Source organism: Convolutriloba macropyga, chromosome 3 (assembly GCF_964194025.1).
Source record: "Convolutriloba macropyga chromosome 3, txConMacr16.3, whole genome shotgun sequence".
NCBI classification, from domain to species: Eukaryota; Metazoa; Xenacoelomorpha; order Acoela; family Convolutidae; genus Convolutriloba; species Convolutriloba macropyga.
This window is the reverse complement of record NC_134470.1, coordinates 46,295,912-46,308,844: the sequence shown is the minus strand read 5'-3', so window position 1 is coordinate 46,308,844 and position 12,933 is coordinate 46,295,912. Positions and strand designations below refer to the sequence as shown.

The following is a 12,933-nucleotide window of genomic DNA, read 5'->3' as shown; positions in this document are numbered from 1 at the left end:
AAATAGTTGGCTTATCATTAGATTTAGTCTTGCTTTTTTGATGCTCTTTTGGTGTTGTTCTTAATTGGGCTTTTTGGAGGTGTAGATTCAGGAGTGAAAAATTTAATCCGTTGGCCCAATAGAGATGCCCTAAAGAAACCAAGGAAGCCTACAAATATCTTGATCTATAATATCAACAACGTATTTTGGAAATTGAAAAAAGCAATTTTGCTCCGCTCGTGTTTTCCTGTATGGTTGGCGAAGGGCCTTCTGCAACTGGCACTATAAGGCAACCGTAATCTCAGAAAGAAACGTACAATCGCAAATATGGTTTCGCATTCCTACACAGCGAAGTTACCTGTCTCAGTGACTGCCGTGGTTCCTCACGTAAAACAGAGAGGTTAATATAACTGTAGTGTTGTGCGTGTAAAAATGAATTGCCTTTTTGAGGCCAATTTACGTCAGCTGCTTTGATGTTCCACAGTGAAGACTCATTGTTCCGTCCAATTAGTGGGTCATACCCCCTGAGTTTTCAGTTAATTAATTTTATTCGTCAGCGAATTGCTCTTGCAACGTGGAGCTGCCACTAGCCTTTTTTAATATAGGAAAATTTCAAGCGGGCTGCTATCAATTATAAGTCCTTTGAAAATTTTATAGTATCTCTATGGACTTGTGAACAAAACTTTTATAACACAAATTCAAAAACAGAGGGTTTTAAACATTGGAAGTTTTTGAAGATAAACAAGTCATGTGCGGAAGCTTCCTTAAAACGTCAGAATTATGTTTTTGAACTGTTTGAAAAATGAGAATTTGTTCAAACTTTTAAAACAGTTTTATTTGTTGTAATTTCATACAGCAATCCTTTGCGAGATATGTAGAATCGGTTGGAATTGTAGCAGAAATCTGATCCTAAATATGGTCCGAGGACTGCTCTTTGTCTGTCTTATCTGTTATCTCGACTTTCTCTGAAAACATAGTCAGAATGCAACTTTATTTCTTAAGTTCACGTCCCCTTTGGTTGCTTGATAAATGTTCCGAGTGATCCAGTTTTGGAAAAAACCAGGCCTTACAACATCTAAGCGGTAAAATTTAAGCTTAGGTCAAAGAATTATCGATGCCGATAACATTTTCGGGGTCTACATAACCTTCGGGAGTAGTTTTGAAAAAAAATCTTGGCTAGCTTAGTTGAAAGACCTAATGCCGTTGTGGTGTTGCTGAATTATAACCTTCTTGTTGCACGAGTTAGTTAGTAGATTTACTGCATGAATGTACTAATCAAGTTGTTTGCGTGTGTGCATGCACAATTTTCCAAATGTGTTTTAATTATTTAGGTTTTCAGCTGAGCGGTTTGAGTCTTCTGATGCTGTGGATCGACAACTTCTATATATTTTATTGAGTAAGTATATTCTCTCAAAATTAGCAAAATTTGAGGTTTCAAAATAGTTAACTTTCTGCTACTACCAAATTAGCTCTCTCTATTTACTAAGCAAATATTAGTTACAGCTTGCACCAGTCTATAATTTCTGATAGAACCAGATGAACATCACATGTAAGGCCAGGTTGAAAATGAACACAATGACAGTCAGAGACAAGGATATCTTTATTGGAACATATTCGCTCAAATGAGATTTTAATGTGGGCTTTAACATAAGCATATCAGAAGTAGAAGGTTTTGCAACCGTGACTAAGTCTTCACTATTTTTTACTTTTGGGCTGAACAATAATTCTGCTCTGACTTATCTGAGTAATTCTACGCCTACTACGGTGCGTGACTCGAAATATGGTAGTTGTTCAACGTCTGGAATGGATGCCATCAGATATGCAAGCGGGTCTGGTAGTTGAACATCTATAAACTTAGCTGTAATCTTGTCACAGCTTTCCAAGTCTGATCAAATTTTTATATTGTCGCCTATTTTTACTTGAAATTCACAATCCACTGTCATGATACAGATCTTACCACCCGGAATTAGACGATTCCATGACTTGTGCTTCGATGCGAGACTGTATTCTTTCATTCCGTACGCATCTGTCGCTGAGGTAATGAGCCATATGCCGTATCCAAGATTGTCTGCCTGTACTTGAGTCGGTAGGTAATGAACTTCCGTGTCACATGTTTCGGCAGCTTTCAGTGGTGAGCTCAAAAATAGCGTTGCTAGGCATGAGGGGTGATTTGCTTGAGATGCCAAAGGCTCCTGGCAAATACGATACCGCGATGAGCCTAAGCAACTGCCAAATTGGACTTGCGACAGTGTCATTGGCTCCATTTGATCCTCCGAGATAACAAGATATGGGTCCTCAATAACCCATTTAATTGACATTCTCGGTTCATCCTGAGGCATTGGAATAACCTTTGCGCTATAAGTAGTAAAAACTGTCTGTCGTGAAGCTAACGGAATCGCAAGGATTAACAACAACCCTTCTTTGACTGTAATAACGTCACGCAGAAGTTTGGAGTCATAATAGGAGAGTATGTCAGAATTTGGAGGTATGGCTAAGGATAGTCTGCTCCCAGAAAGAATTAACTCATCGGCGACAGACTGTAAAATAGCCATTAAAGAAGCTTTTGGTACGATCGACATTGGAAGATGCTGTTCACGTAAAGTCGAGATCGAATTTAGAATGTTTGTTCGATAAGTGTACACCGCAGCTCTATAGATTTTAACATCAGCGTACAACAGCGACATAAGTGGTGCTGTGGTGTCAAAATTGAAATTCAGTCGTTGATTTGAAAACAACAATTGAGTGCAATCTCTCAATATATGAAAATTTTTTTCAATGGCCTTCAATTGTTCTTTTACAACTTGCCAGTTCTTATTTAAAGTTTCTGTCATCTGTTTTTGTGCTTCCTCTATTTCCGCTAATTTATTACGTACATTGAAGAACTTTGCGTCGTTTTCTGTTTTCGATACGTGGTCGACTAGAATTGTAGTAACTGTGCCCAAATCTTCAATGTTTGTGGCGTTTTCTTTTGCCTGATCTTGGCATGAACCAAAGATACCTGTCAATCCACAATTGGCTGCTCCTCCTACCATCATCCCTGATCCAAAGAGTCGAATCCCAGCCATTGCAGGGGCTCCCACGTGGGCTCCACATCTTTTTCTTGATGTTCGTTTATCTTCATTTTTAAGGAATGTAGCTGTTTCATTTCTAATAAGATCAACGTCTGTTTCTTATTTTTTTTTAACTTCAATTTCGACTTTTCTTAATAGCCAGTCTACATTAAAGGACGAGGTATTGGCCTGAAAATTTGTTGAAAAATCCAGTGGGCAAGATGCTGATGGTAGATTCCATTTCTCATTCAAGTTTCGTAAAAGTGCTTTCAGTTCTGGCTTCACGCTGACGTTGTACTTTGGGAAAGGAACCAAAAACTGGACTGGGACAAATTTTTCTGACAATATTTTTGATTTTTCATTAAATAAGGTGCCTTTTTGTAACCCGTCGTCGTAAGTTTTCTTCGGGTCGTCTGCTTTGATTGATAAAATACTCGTTAGTAGGATTTTCAAGGTTGATGCAAGCCTCATCTAAACAATAATGGACCTTTGAACTATTTAACCTTCTGATTTGTTCTAGATTTAAATTTCATCACTTTTCTCTTTTGCTGAGAAAGGTTCAGGTAAACTAAGTCTGTTTTTACAGGTAAGTTAGCTGAAAGCTGTTTTCAGTTGAAATGTTGAAAGTTGTACGTTGCTTTCTCTTGTTGGCTGTCAGCAAATTGAGTGGCGTGGCCACATCGTGAACTGTTGCCAAAATGGCAGTTTTGTTGTCGTTGGAGGCAACAAGGTGTGGAGTGAGTCGTCTGCCTTCTCCTGTGCTTCCTCAGAGGGATCAGATGTCGATTGGCTAATGATAGCGCTGGCTGTCATTTCATTTCTTTGCTGCTGCAAGTGCTCTCTCTTCTCCTGTTATGGAGTTTACAAACTCGTTAATTGAAGAATAAACTCAAGACTCTACTTAGACTCAACTACTTTTGACAACTACTTAATTTGACTTCTTAAATTTCTGCGTTTTGTTTTTCTAAGAATCTTGGTGAACGCTCATACTAAATAAGATTTTTTTAAGATACATTGGAGCCTAAGTTGATGGCTGCAATAATTGCCTTCCATATTAATCATGACTGGGACAAAAACATTGACTTTCTCGAAGATGAACGAGAATTATTTATTGAACGGTTTTCCATTTTCAAGTTCGATGGAAAGGACTTGTTCGATGGAGAAGATATGTAGAATCGGTTGGAATTGTAGCAGAAGTCTGATCCTAAATATGGTCCGGGGACTGCTCTTTGTCTGTCTTATCTGTTATCTCGACTTTCTCTGAAAACATAGTCAGAATGCAACTTTATTTCTTAAGTTCACGTGCCCCTTTGGTTGCTTGATAAATGTTCCGAGTGATTCAGTTTTGGAAAAAACCAGGCCTTACAACATCTAAGCGGTAAAATTTAAGCTTAGGTCAAAGAATTATCGATGCCGATAACATTTTCGGGGTCTACATAACCTTCGGGAGTAGTTTTGAAAAAAAATCTTGGCTAGCTTAGTTGAAAGACCTAATGCCGTATTTACTTAACAAGACCCAGCAGTTTTGTTGGTACCGGTGAACGTCCTTTTCAGGCCTTCCAAAGGTTGTATTCCTGGTGGAGTCCACTCTTCCAAAGAACTAGATGATATAGTCGACTTCCGGCTTCGGGTCTGTTCCACTTCTTCCAGGTGTTCAAAGTTGGTGCGTACTCTCTCAAACGCCTTTTCCAAATTGCTTTAAGTCGTTGTCGTACGTGTGTCCATTTTTTGCCTGCAAGGCGGGATTCTCTCTGAACATACAAGCTGTAACATTAGAAAAAGCTCTACCAATCAAAAAATAGTTGCGCGTTTGAGGATCATTGTCTTCAATATCGCTTTTACCATGCGTTAATGGTCTCGCGTTGACTTTCGGTTTCAGTAATGATAGCCGAGAAAATGTCTCATGTCAACTTAGCAGATATTAGTTTCAATGGAAGAGATCGTTTCACTATCTGAACACGTCCCGCCCCCGTTTTAGAAAACGAACCATTTCTTCGTATTTCATGTATTAAACGTATGGAACGAGCGTAGTGGTTACAAATAATTTGCACCCACAATGCTGGTGTGCACAAACGGAAGGAAAAATATTCTTCTTTTTAGAAAAATTTGTGGGCTTCATTTTAATTTTGTCCGAAAGCTCTTACTTACGTTTTCTACTGTATTCTTTTGATATCCTCTTCATAGGCTGTTGTGTTGTTTTGGTGCTCTTTCATGTTGCAAGTTTGCACTTGTGTATAACTTTTGTTATTTTCAGCGTGCTTTGTGGTATATATTTAAGTGTACGCAATGTAAAGAAAAACGGGTAAAAAAATGAGCCCGTTTCGAAAACCAAATTTTATTTTATTTGACAATCAATTCTATTTCTTGAAAGCTTTCGAATGAGTAGATACCTTTTTCTCGCAAGAGTTCTGCCGACAAAAACTGACTTCGAAATATTTCAGGTTAGTATATAGTTCTAAGCCACAAAAGATTTTTTTGGGGTTTAGGACAATTGTAAGCTGTTCGAAGTGCTATCTTTTATACGAACCGCACTCGGGCTTGGGTATTCTTGGACAATCTTAGAATATTCCTAAAATCAAGTGTAAGATTTAAGCATCGATGGTTGTAGACAAATGCAGAGAGAAATTAACTCTTATTCCAAAAACCTCCAAAATCATCAAGGAAAGTTATTTCAATCGCTGGCATTTTGACATGTCCGCTTAGTTTCGTGTACACCTCGGCAGAAATTTTTTCAAGCTGGGATTTAACTATTTGATGGTTTACTTTGTTTATGTAGTTACCTTATAATCAGATTGCAAAATCTAGCAACCAAACACAGCTGCATTTGCGTTTTTTGTCCATCTCTCTTCAGCCTATGACACTGTCTGGATAACCGGACTCACTTACAAGCTCACGAAGATGATCCCGGATGTCCACGTCATTCAGGTCATCCAAGACCTGATTTCTAACCGCAGTTTCAGGGTCCACACTGGCAACACCAAATCCACATGGAGGAGGGTACGGAATGGCCTGCCACAAGGCTCCGTTCTGGCGCCTATACTGTTCAACTGCTACACGTATGATACCCCTTCAAGCAGGTGCAGCAAGTACATGTACGCAGACGACAGCGCCCTCCTCGCCAGAGGCAAAACCACAATCGCCGTCCAGGCGGACCTCCAAGCTGATGCTAATGCCTTAGCGGACTACTACCGGAAGTGGAAGCTCCGCCTCAATCCTTCAAATCAACCTGGGTCCCCGCAAGCCCGACCTGGATATCATCCTGAATGGGGAAAAGGTCCCTGCGGAGTCGAGCTTCAAATACCTCGGGGTTGAACTTGACAGGTCTCTGACCTACAACCAGCACTGCACTAACACGGCCGAGAAGCTCCAGAAACGTGTGAACCTCATTAGAATGCTTGCCGGCAAGTCTTGGGGCACTAAGCCAAGGAGCCTGCGCATCTCTTCGCTTGCTCTTGTACAGTCACTGGCTGATTACGCGTGCAACACGGAGAATGTCCAACATTCCTCCCGCTCGTGTCCAACATGGAGAATCCTCGCAAGAGGCGTGACAGCATTGTTGACGCTAGAGCGCGCACATGTCAGAATTCTAACATCAAACTTCTGAATCACCTTGTGGACGATACCAGAAGACGCTCCCGGCTGAAGAGCAGAATCCAATTCCCCGCGAAGAAACCGCAGACGATATTGCAACAACTCAACGAAGAAATCCCCGTCGATTTCAACAAGGCCTCGGACAAGCTCCCCAGGAGGTCTTGGTGCCGGCTCAACCGCCTCCGCACTAGCGCGCTCAAGTCCAACTGGAACAACACTACCTGTGTCTGTGGCCTGAGCCATCTTCCCAACACATCGTGGAAGAGTGCCCTATAACGTACCTACCAGGAGGCATGGGAGAACTTTGCCACCTCACGGAGACCGCCATAGACTGGCTTGAAGAACTCAACCTGGATATATGAAGAAGCGAACGACTGATGATGATGATGATGATGTCGGTCCGACTTTCAGTTATTTCCAAATTTGTATCATTTACTGCCTGTTACTTGCAATTTTTTTCGTTCCATTGGAAAGTTTTTGTCAACGTTACTATTAGAACGTCGAATAGATGTTACGACTGGTGAGCTAAGTTGTGCATCATGATTTAAGAAATATGTTAATTCCTTTTTCAGAGGTTGAAAGTGTGAAACGATGGAATGTGTCGTCACGTAGTTTGCACATCAAGAGACTAGCAACATTGCCCTGATGATGCTATTGAAGCACGATTAACAATTCGATCACGAGGCCCAACTGAGGTGATCAGAACAGCCAGCATTTCTCATTTGATTGTTATTACTTGCATTTTACATTGGGGCTATGCTAATGTTGGCTGTGGTCGGTCAACAAGCAACAAGACGTGGTGGTGTTTTTGTATGCGTTTGGTGTTATTTTGGCCTTCGGCCCCCACCGGGCTTTTAAGTTCAGAGATTGAGCTAGTTGCTTTATTCACTTGCCTATTTGGTGGTGCTAGTCTGTGTAAAGTTTGAGAGATGTAAGTTTATTTGTTGAAGGTTCGATAACTGCAAATAAATTACGCTCCACTAGTGCCTTTCTATTTCTAACATTGTGGTAGACCTGAATATGCACGATATTTGGTCCCTCCTGTGTTCTATTTGATGACTTACACCCGACCGACCAACTAGCAAACTACACTCTACAGCTGCTGCACAACATATCTCAAATGTTTTCGTAATTCCTCCAACACCACAGCACAGCCATCAACTACCACCACTAGCACCCACGTCTGTCTATTGCTACTACGATTGGCCTGCCATCAACATTCGACAGCAGAACACCACAACGCAACTCAACATCTCACCATACGACAACCACCATTCCAATCCTCCTCCTTTGCTCTCTCTCTCTCTCTGCTTGAGAAATCACGCAAACATATCAAATACATTTTCGTTCTCTCTTTCTGTCTCTCTGCTATTCTCTGCCTTACACCCTCTGTGCCTTTACCTCTCAACTATTCTACACTCTTTCTCACTGTCTGTCTTTCATCCCTTAATCCCAAGACCCTATTACGTACTCATACTTTATTTCTGTCAACTGTTGGGGGCTTTTTGCGTGTTGGTGCTGGGCTTACTGCGCTTTGGTGCCTTTTGAGTTCACTGTTGTTTTTGGAGCTCACCCGCGCAAAATTGCGAGAGGAGTCACTGTTCGCGTTGATTTGACTGAAAGCTCGAATCAAATCGTGACCAAAGTGAAGGTTGTTCACATTGCGGCCTGTAGTCTCAACGCTAAACAGGAGCGTGCTAAAATATGCCAGTCTCGACGGAGGCTTTCATTTCAATCGATGATTCAGAACATCAACAGTCACCGTCGATTCTGGAAGAAAACTGTTCAGTGGAAGAAGAATTGCAGCATTCGAACGAAAAGGAAAACGAAATGGTCCCAAAAGCAAAATTGGACGCTGATATTAAGGATCTCTTCGCTGCTTACAACATCTATTCAGATGACTTGACCAAGATATATGAAGATACAGAGAAAGCAGTTATAGAACGAGAACAATTTCTCAGCAGTCAAGACGATGGCTTTGAAAGTGGATCCACGACCACTATGCAACTAGTCAAGGAATATTTGCCTACAGTGACACAACAACCAAATGGACTTAGCTCTCATATAAACTTTCCATGGTCCGAAAACGGAACTAAGCAGGTGGATTTGTGGTCGGCTTTAAATGCATCATCGGACAAAGTTGGCAACTTGGACGTAAATGAAGCTCTAAGTGCTCTGAAGAGCTCATCATTTCTGCCATGTAGTGGCAGTGTATTTAACACGCAGAGTTTTCTGCAGAAGATTGCAGTCGGAGAAATGTGCAGTTCTAATTTGCCTCAAGTTGATCAGAAGTTCGAGCTGCCAACTAGTGATGTGATGGAAAAGTCTTTGTTTGTCAATTTGGGCTTCAAACCTGGATATTCGGCTTCTTTCTGGGAGAAATTTATTCCGTTTGAAAGTGACAAAGTTAACGGAGACCAATTGGAACGTTGTGTAGATTGTGGAGCAGCTTATACGACAAGTTCTGCATTGTTTTATCATTTCAGAAGAAAAAGCCAAATTTCGAAACAGCTCCAGTGCAAGAAATGCGTTCTGCCAATTAATAATGAGTGTGCCGCCAAAGCACATCAAAGACTTCACTTTCTAACGGGACCTTATGTGTGTTTTATTTGTGGACTGCGGTGTGCGAATGAAATTAGACTGCTGCATCATATCGACAGCCATGGAATCGAGTGTAAGATCCAAAATAACATAGCGTGCCATTCGTGCCAACTTGTTTTTATTTCGAAAGAACATCTGATCAAGCACAGAGATGCTGCACACAAAATGAAGACACTGCAGTCGAGCAGCAGTAACAGTTTTTTGGTGCCTCAATTGACAACCTCATCTGCCATGAATCCTGCAATTGAGAGCATTGTCAATGGATCCAAACGAATGACATTTTCTGTAGCTAAAGCTGTCCGGGTAGGTTGAATTATTTTAGTATTAATGCGCAACTTGAGGGAACCTGACAACCCTGCAGCTTTTGATTGGCCGATAAATAATAGAAAATTCAAAAAATAAACCGGATGCAAGAAATATGCCGGATCTTTTCCGTTTGTGCCCCCCCCCAGAGCGTTATGCGCCCCCCAGTTACAGAGCACGTGCCATTACATAGTAAATCATCATGTAAAAATATAGCACGTGCGTCTGGGGGTGAAGATATGCGCCCACTAAGCTGGGGGGGGGGGGGGGGGGGGAGGAGGGAGGGACCTATAGTAAAATAGAGAGCGTGGTAGCATAGGGCCTAACAGCAGCACTCTACCTCTAGGAGATAACGTCTCTTTTGAGTAAAAGGTGGTACTCACATCCGCCTCTAGCCCTAAATTTAAACTTGTATTGGTGAGACTAAGGTGCGAACTGATGCTTTATTATGTATGTAAACGGGGGCTGTTAAGAAACAGGGGCGATTCCACAGAATTTTATGGCTATATGCATAAAATGTAAGTTTTAAAATTGGTTAACACGTTTACTCCGTTTTTCATCAATTTTGCAAAAAAAGAGGTTTTTAATTGCTCTGGAACGAAGTTCGAAGCAATTTTTGTAAATGTGTGGGTCTTTGAAAAATTTGCGCTTGAAGTGCAAATTTGCTTGTACGCAAAATTTCCGCTTGAATTTGCTCGTTGCTAAAAGTGGTTGCGTGCGAAAGAATAGCAAAGACATTGTAGCTGAGTGGCTAGGTTGGAAGATTGTCAACCTGGAGGTCACGGGTTCGAACTCCTGTGTATGCGGTTTTTTGCACCCATAAAACATTTCTAAGCTACACATCCTCTAAATTAAATCGACCCTTCCTGTCGTTCGAGAGCAATTGATCTGACGTCAGCTGATTTATGTTTCTTTGTATTTTTTGTTTCTTACTATTTTATTTGAATTTTCTGTATTTTAACAAAATGAAATTACAAAAATGATAGAAATGTTCCAAATATCTCAAAAATGTTTTTCTTTGCTGGAGATTATTAGCATGATTGTTTCCTCTATCTACTGTATTTTAATGAGGGCTTCTAGGATAAATTGATTCGATGCGACTAAATACTTCGTTTGAAATGATTTCTGTTCCAGTCTATAATGAGTCTGTAAAAGTAATCACACTAAATGCAATTTTATTTGATAAGATGCCTTTTTTGAAGTGAATTATATCAGTATAAGATTCGTTGTTTCTTTTGATTTTTTATCAATCGACGCTTAATCATCAGCTGTTTAATGGACCTTAATTTAGAAAAACTGACAGGCCTACTTACAGAAAAAATCCAGATAGAAGCTGGCCAGTTTTTATGAGCAGAAGTGAGTTGAGTTCCACGTGAAATATGTTCAACTTGATCATTCTTCCATCAGTTAAAGCAAAAATTTGCATTTTGAAATCAACAACTTAATGATCACGTTGAACAGATTTCACGTGGAACCAAACTTACTGCTGCTGGCAGAAAACTGACAAACTTCTATCTCGATTTTTTCTGTAATTTGGTTTTTCAGTTTTTGATAGCCGCACAGCGATAGCTGGGGCTATTATTGGCCTTCTCTTGGTTTTTTCAATTCGTCGTCGAAATTTCTGTTACGACCATATGACGTCACAGCCACTTTTTAATTGCTCTCAAACAAAGTTTGTAGCAATTATATTAGTCCTGTCGGTCTTTTTTATGCGATTTTTCGCTTGACCGATTCTTTTGTCTGACGCTTTTGACTTTTCGTCCTCAAAAACGGGATAAACAGGTCGCGCCCAGCGGGCATTAAGTGCTCTTAGAGCCTTTCAGCTCTTTCACAGCTCAACCGGTATTGGAGACTTATAATTATGGTGTGAAGGGCGGTTCATAGAGGTTGAGACACCCCCCCTCCCCTGTTGACCCCCCCCCCCCTATTGCCTCCACCCCCACCGCGGTTTTGCCCCTCCATCATCCCCCGGTGCACCCCCCCCCCCCCGTGGCTAGCTACTGACGAAGCCAACCGCCCGCCGGTCGTTTGAGAGCAATTCGCCCGACGGTAGTCGGTTATGATTGTTCATTCGTTCATGCAATTTCAACTGCATTGCATGCGTGACTTCATTTTTCGCTCTTAGTGGAGCGAGGTTTTTTTTGTTCATTCGCGTGATTAACTTTTGGTCACACTTGACTTACCTCACCCTCAAAAATGACTTCCGCACTTTGAAATTGACTTTTATTTACTTTAATTCGAAGCAATAAGGTCAAATGGGTGTGTGTCACTCTAAATGAGGGTTATTTGAGATCATCTAATAGAGGCAGCAATGAATTATGCAGATTTTTAATCAAAATATAACAGATCAGCCTTCAATTAAAAGACGATTTTGTTGGTATTTTTTACTGTTTTTTTAGACTGCAGATCTGCGAATCTATTGCGGCTATTTTCTGGCAATCTGCCAGCTATGTTTCTAATTTAAGATTTACTAGACTTCTGATTAATATGCGCCGATTGACATGGAAATGAAAAGAAACAGCCAGTATTTTGACTAAAATTGACTTCAAAAACAGGCAGTTTACCATGTGAAATTGCATTTTGTGCGTTTACTTTCGCAATCGATTGCAGCTTTTTGCAATGTGTCTTCGAGAGAGCTTATTTTTTAAAGGATTTTTTTAATAGAAGGTATTTCAGAAAGCCATCTATACTGAAGACTATTTTTTTTCTTGGCTCTAGCTCAGCAGATGATAAACTACTTGAATGGAAAGGTTATTTGGTTGATGCAAATTTTTTTTCATCTTTTTTTCTTGGGTGACTTTTATCCAAAATTTTGCTCTGTTTTTGGATATTGGAGATCTGAAATCCTAGCATTGCAACTTTTCGCAGCTGAACAAAGTTTATAAAATATAAATCAAATAAAAATTTTAACCATGTTGATTTTTGGTGCATTTTAACTTTATCAATAGCTCTCCAACATTTGAGGTCCCTTCTTGACATTATATCCCCCCATTGCAAGATACAATCGGAACCCATGTTTGTCATTTGCGAGCAAGTTGTCGACCGTTACGAATAACAAGCGTTATTGACTCTAGAAGTATTTTGTTTCTACTATATTCTACACTGTTCAAATACAACATCCAAAGTAAGTTGAACACCCTAGTTTTGCGAGTGACAATTGAATTTTCGACGTGATATTAAAGTTGATGAAATGCATCCAATTTTGACAGTAAAGTTATTTTTAAGCGTTATTCTTTTTTAGCGTTTGTTCAACTACGAATGAGTTTGTTTTTGCATTTTACATGAGGGAGAGAAGTGATGCGCATAAAATGTATTTTTCTGAACTTTTTTTGTGAAATTGACGGATTTTATCAGCTTTAATTAAGGTATCTGTGATTACCATCGCGTATTATCTGATTTTTGCCGCGTA

General features: G+C 40.3%; 1 protein-coding gene across 1 annotated transcript in view; it reads left to right on the top strand.

Moving 5' to 3' along the window:
- The first annotated feature begins 7,196 nt into the window (after nt 1-7,196).
- The window catches only part of LOC142336238 (uncharacterized), a 35,724-nt gene continuing 29,987 nt past the window's right edge, over nt 7,197-12,933 (top strand). The window contains exon 1 of the mRNA XM_075384917.1: nt 7,197-9,524. Within this exon, the coding sequence (XP_075241032.1) occupies nt 8,325-9,524 (1,200 nt within the window). The 5' untranslated portion in view covers nt 7,197-8,324. The remainder of the gene's footprint in view (nt 9,525-12,933) is intronic.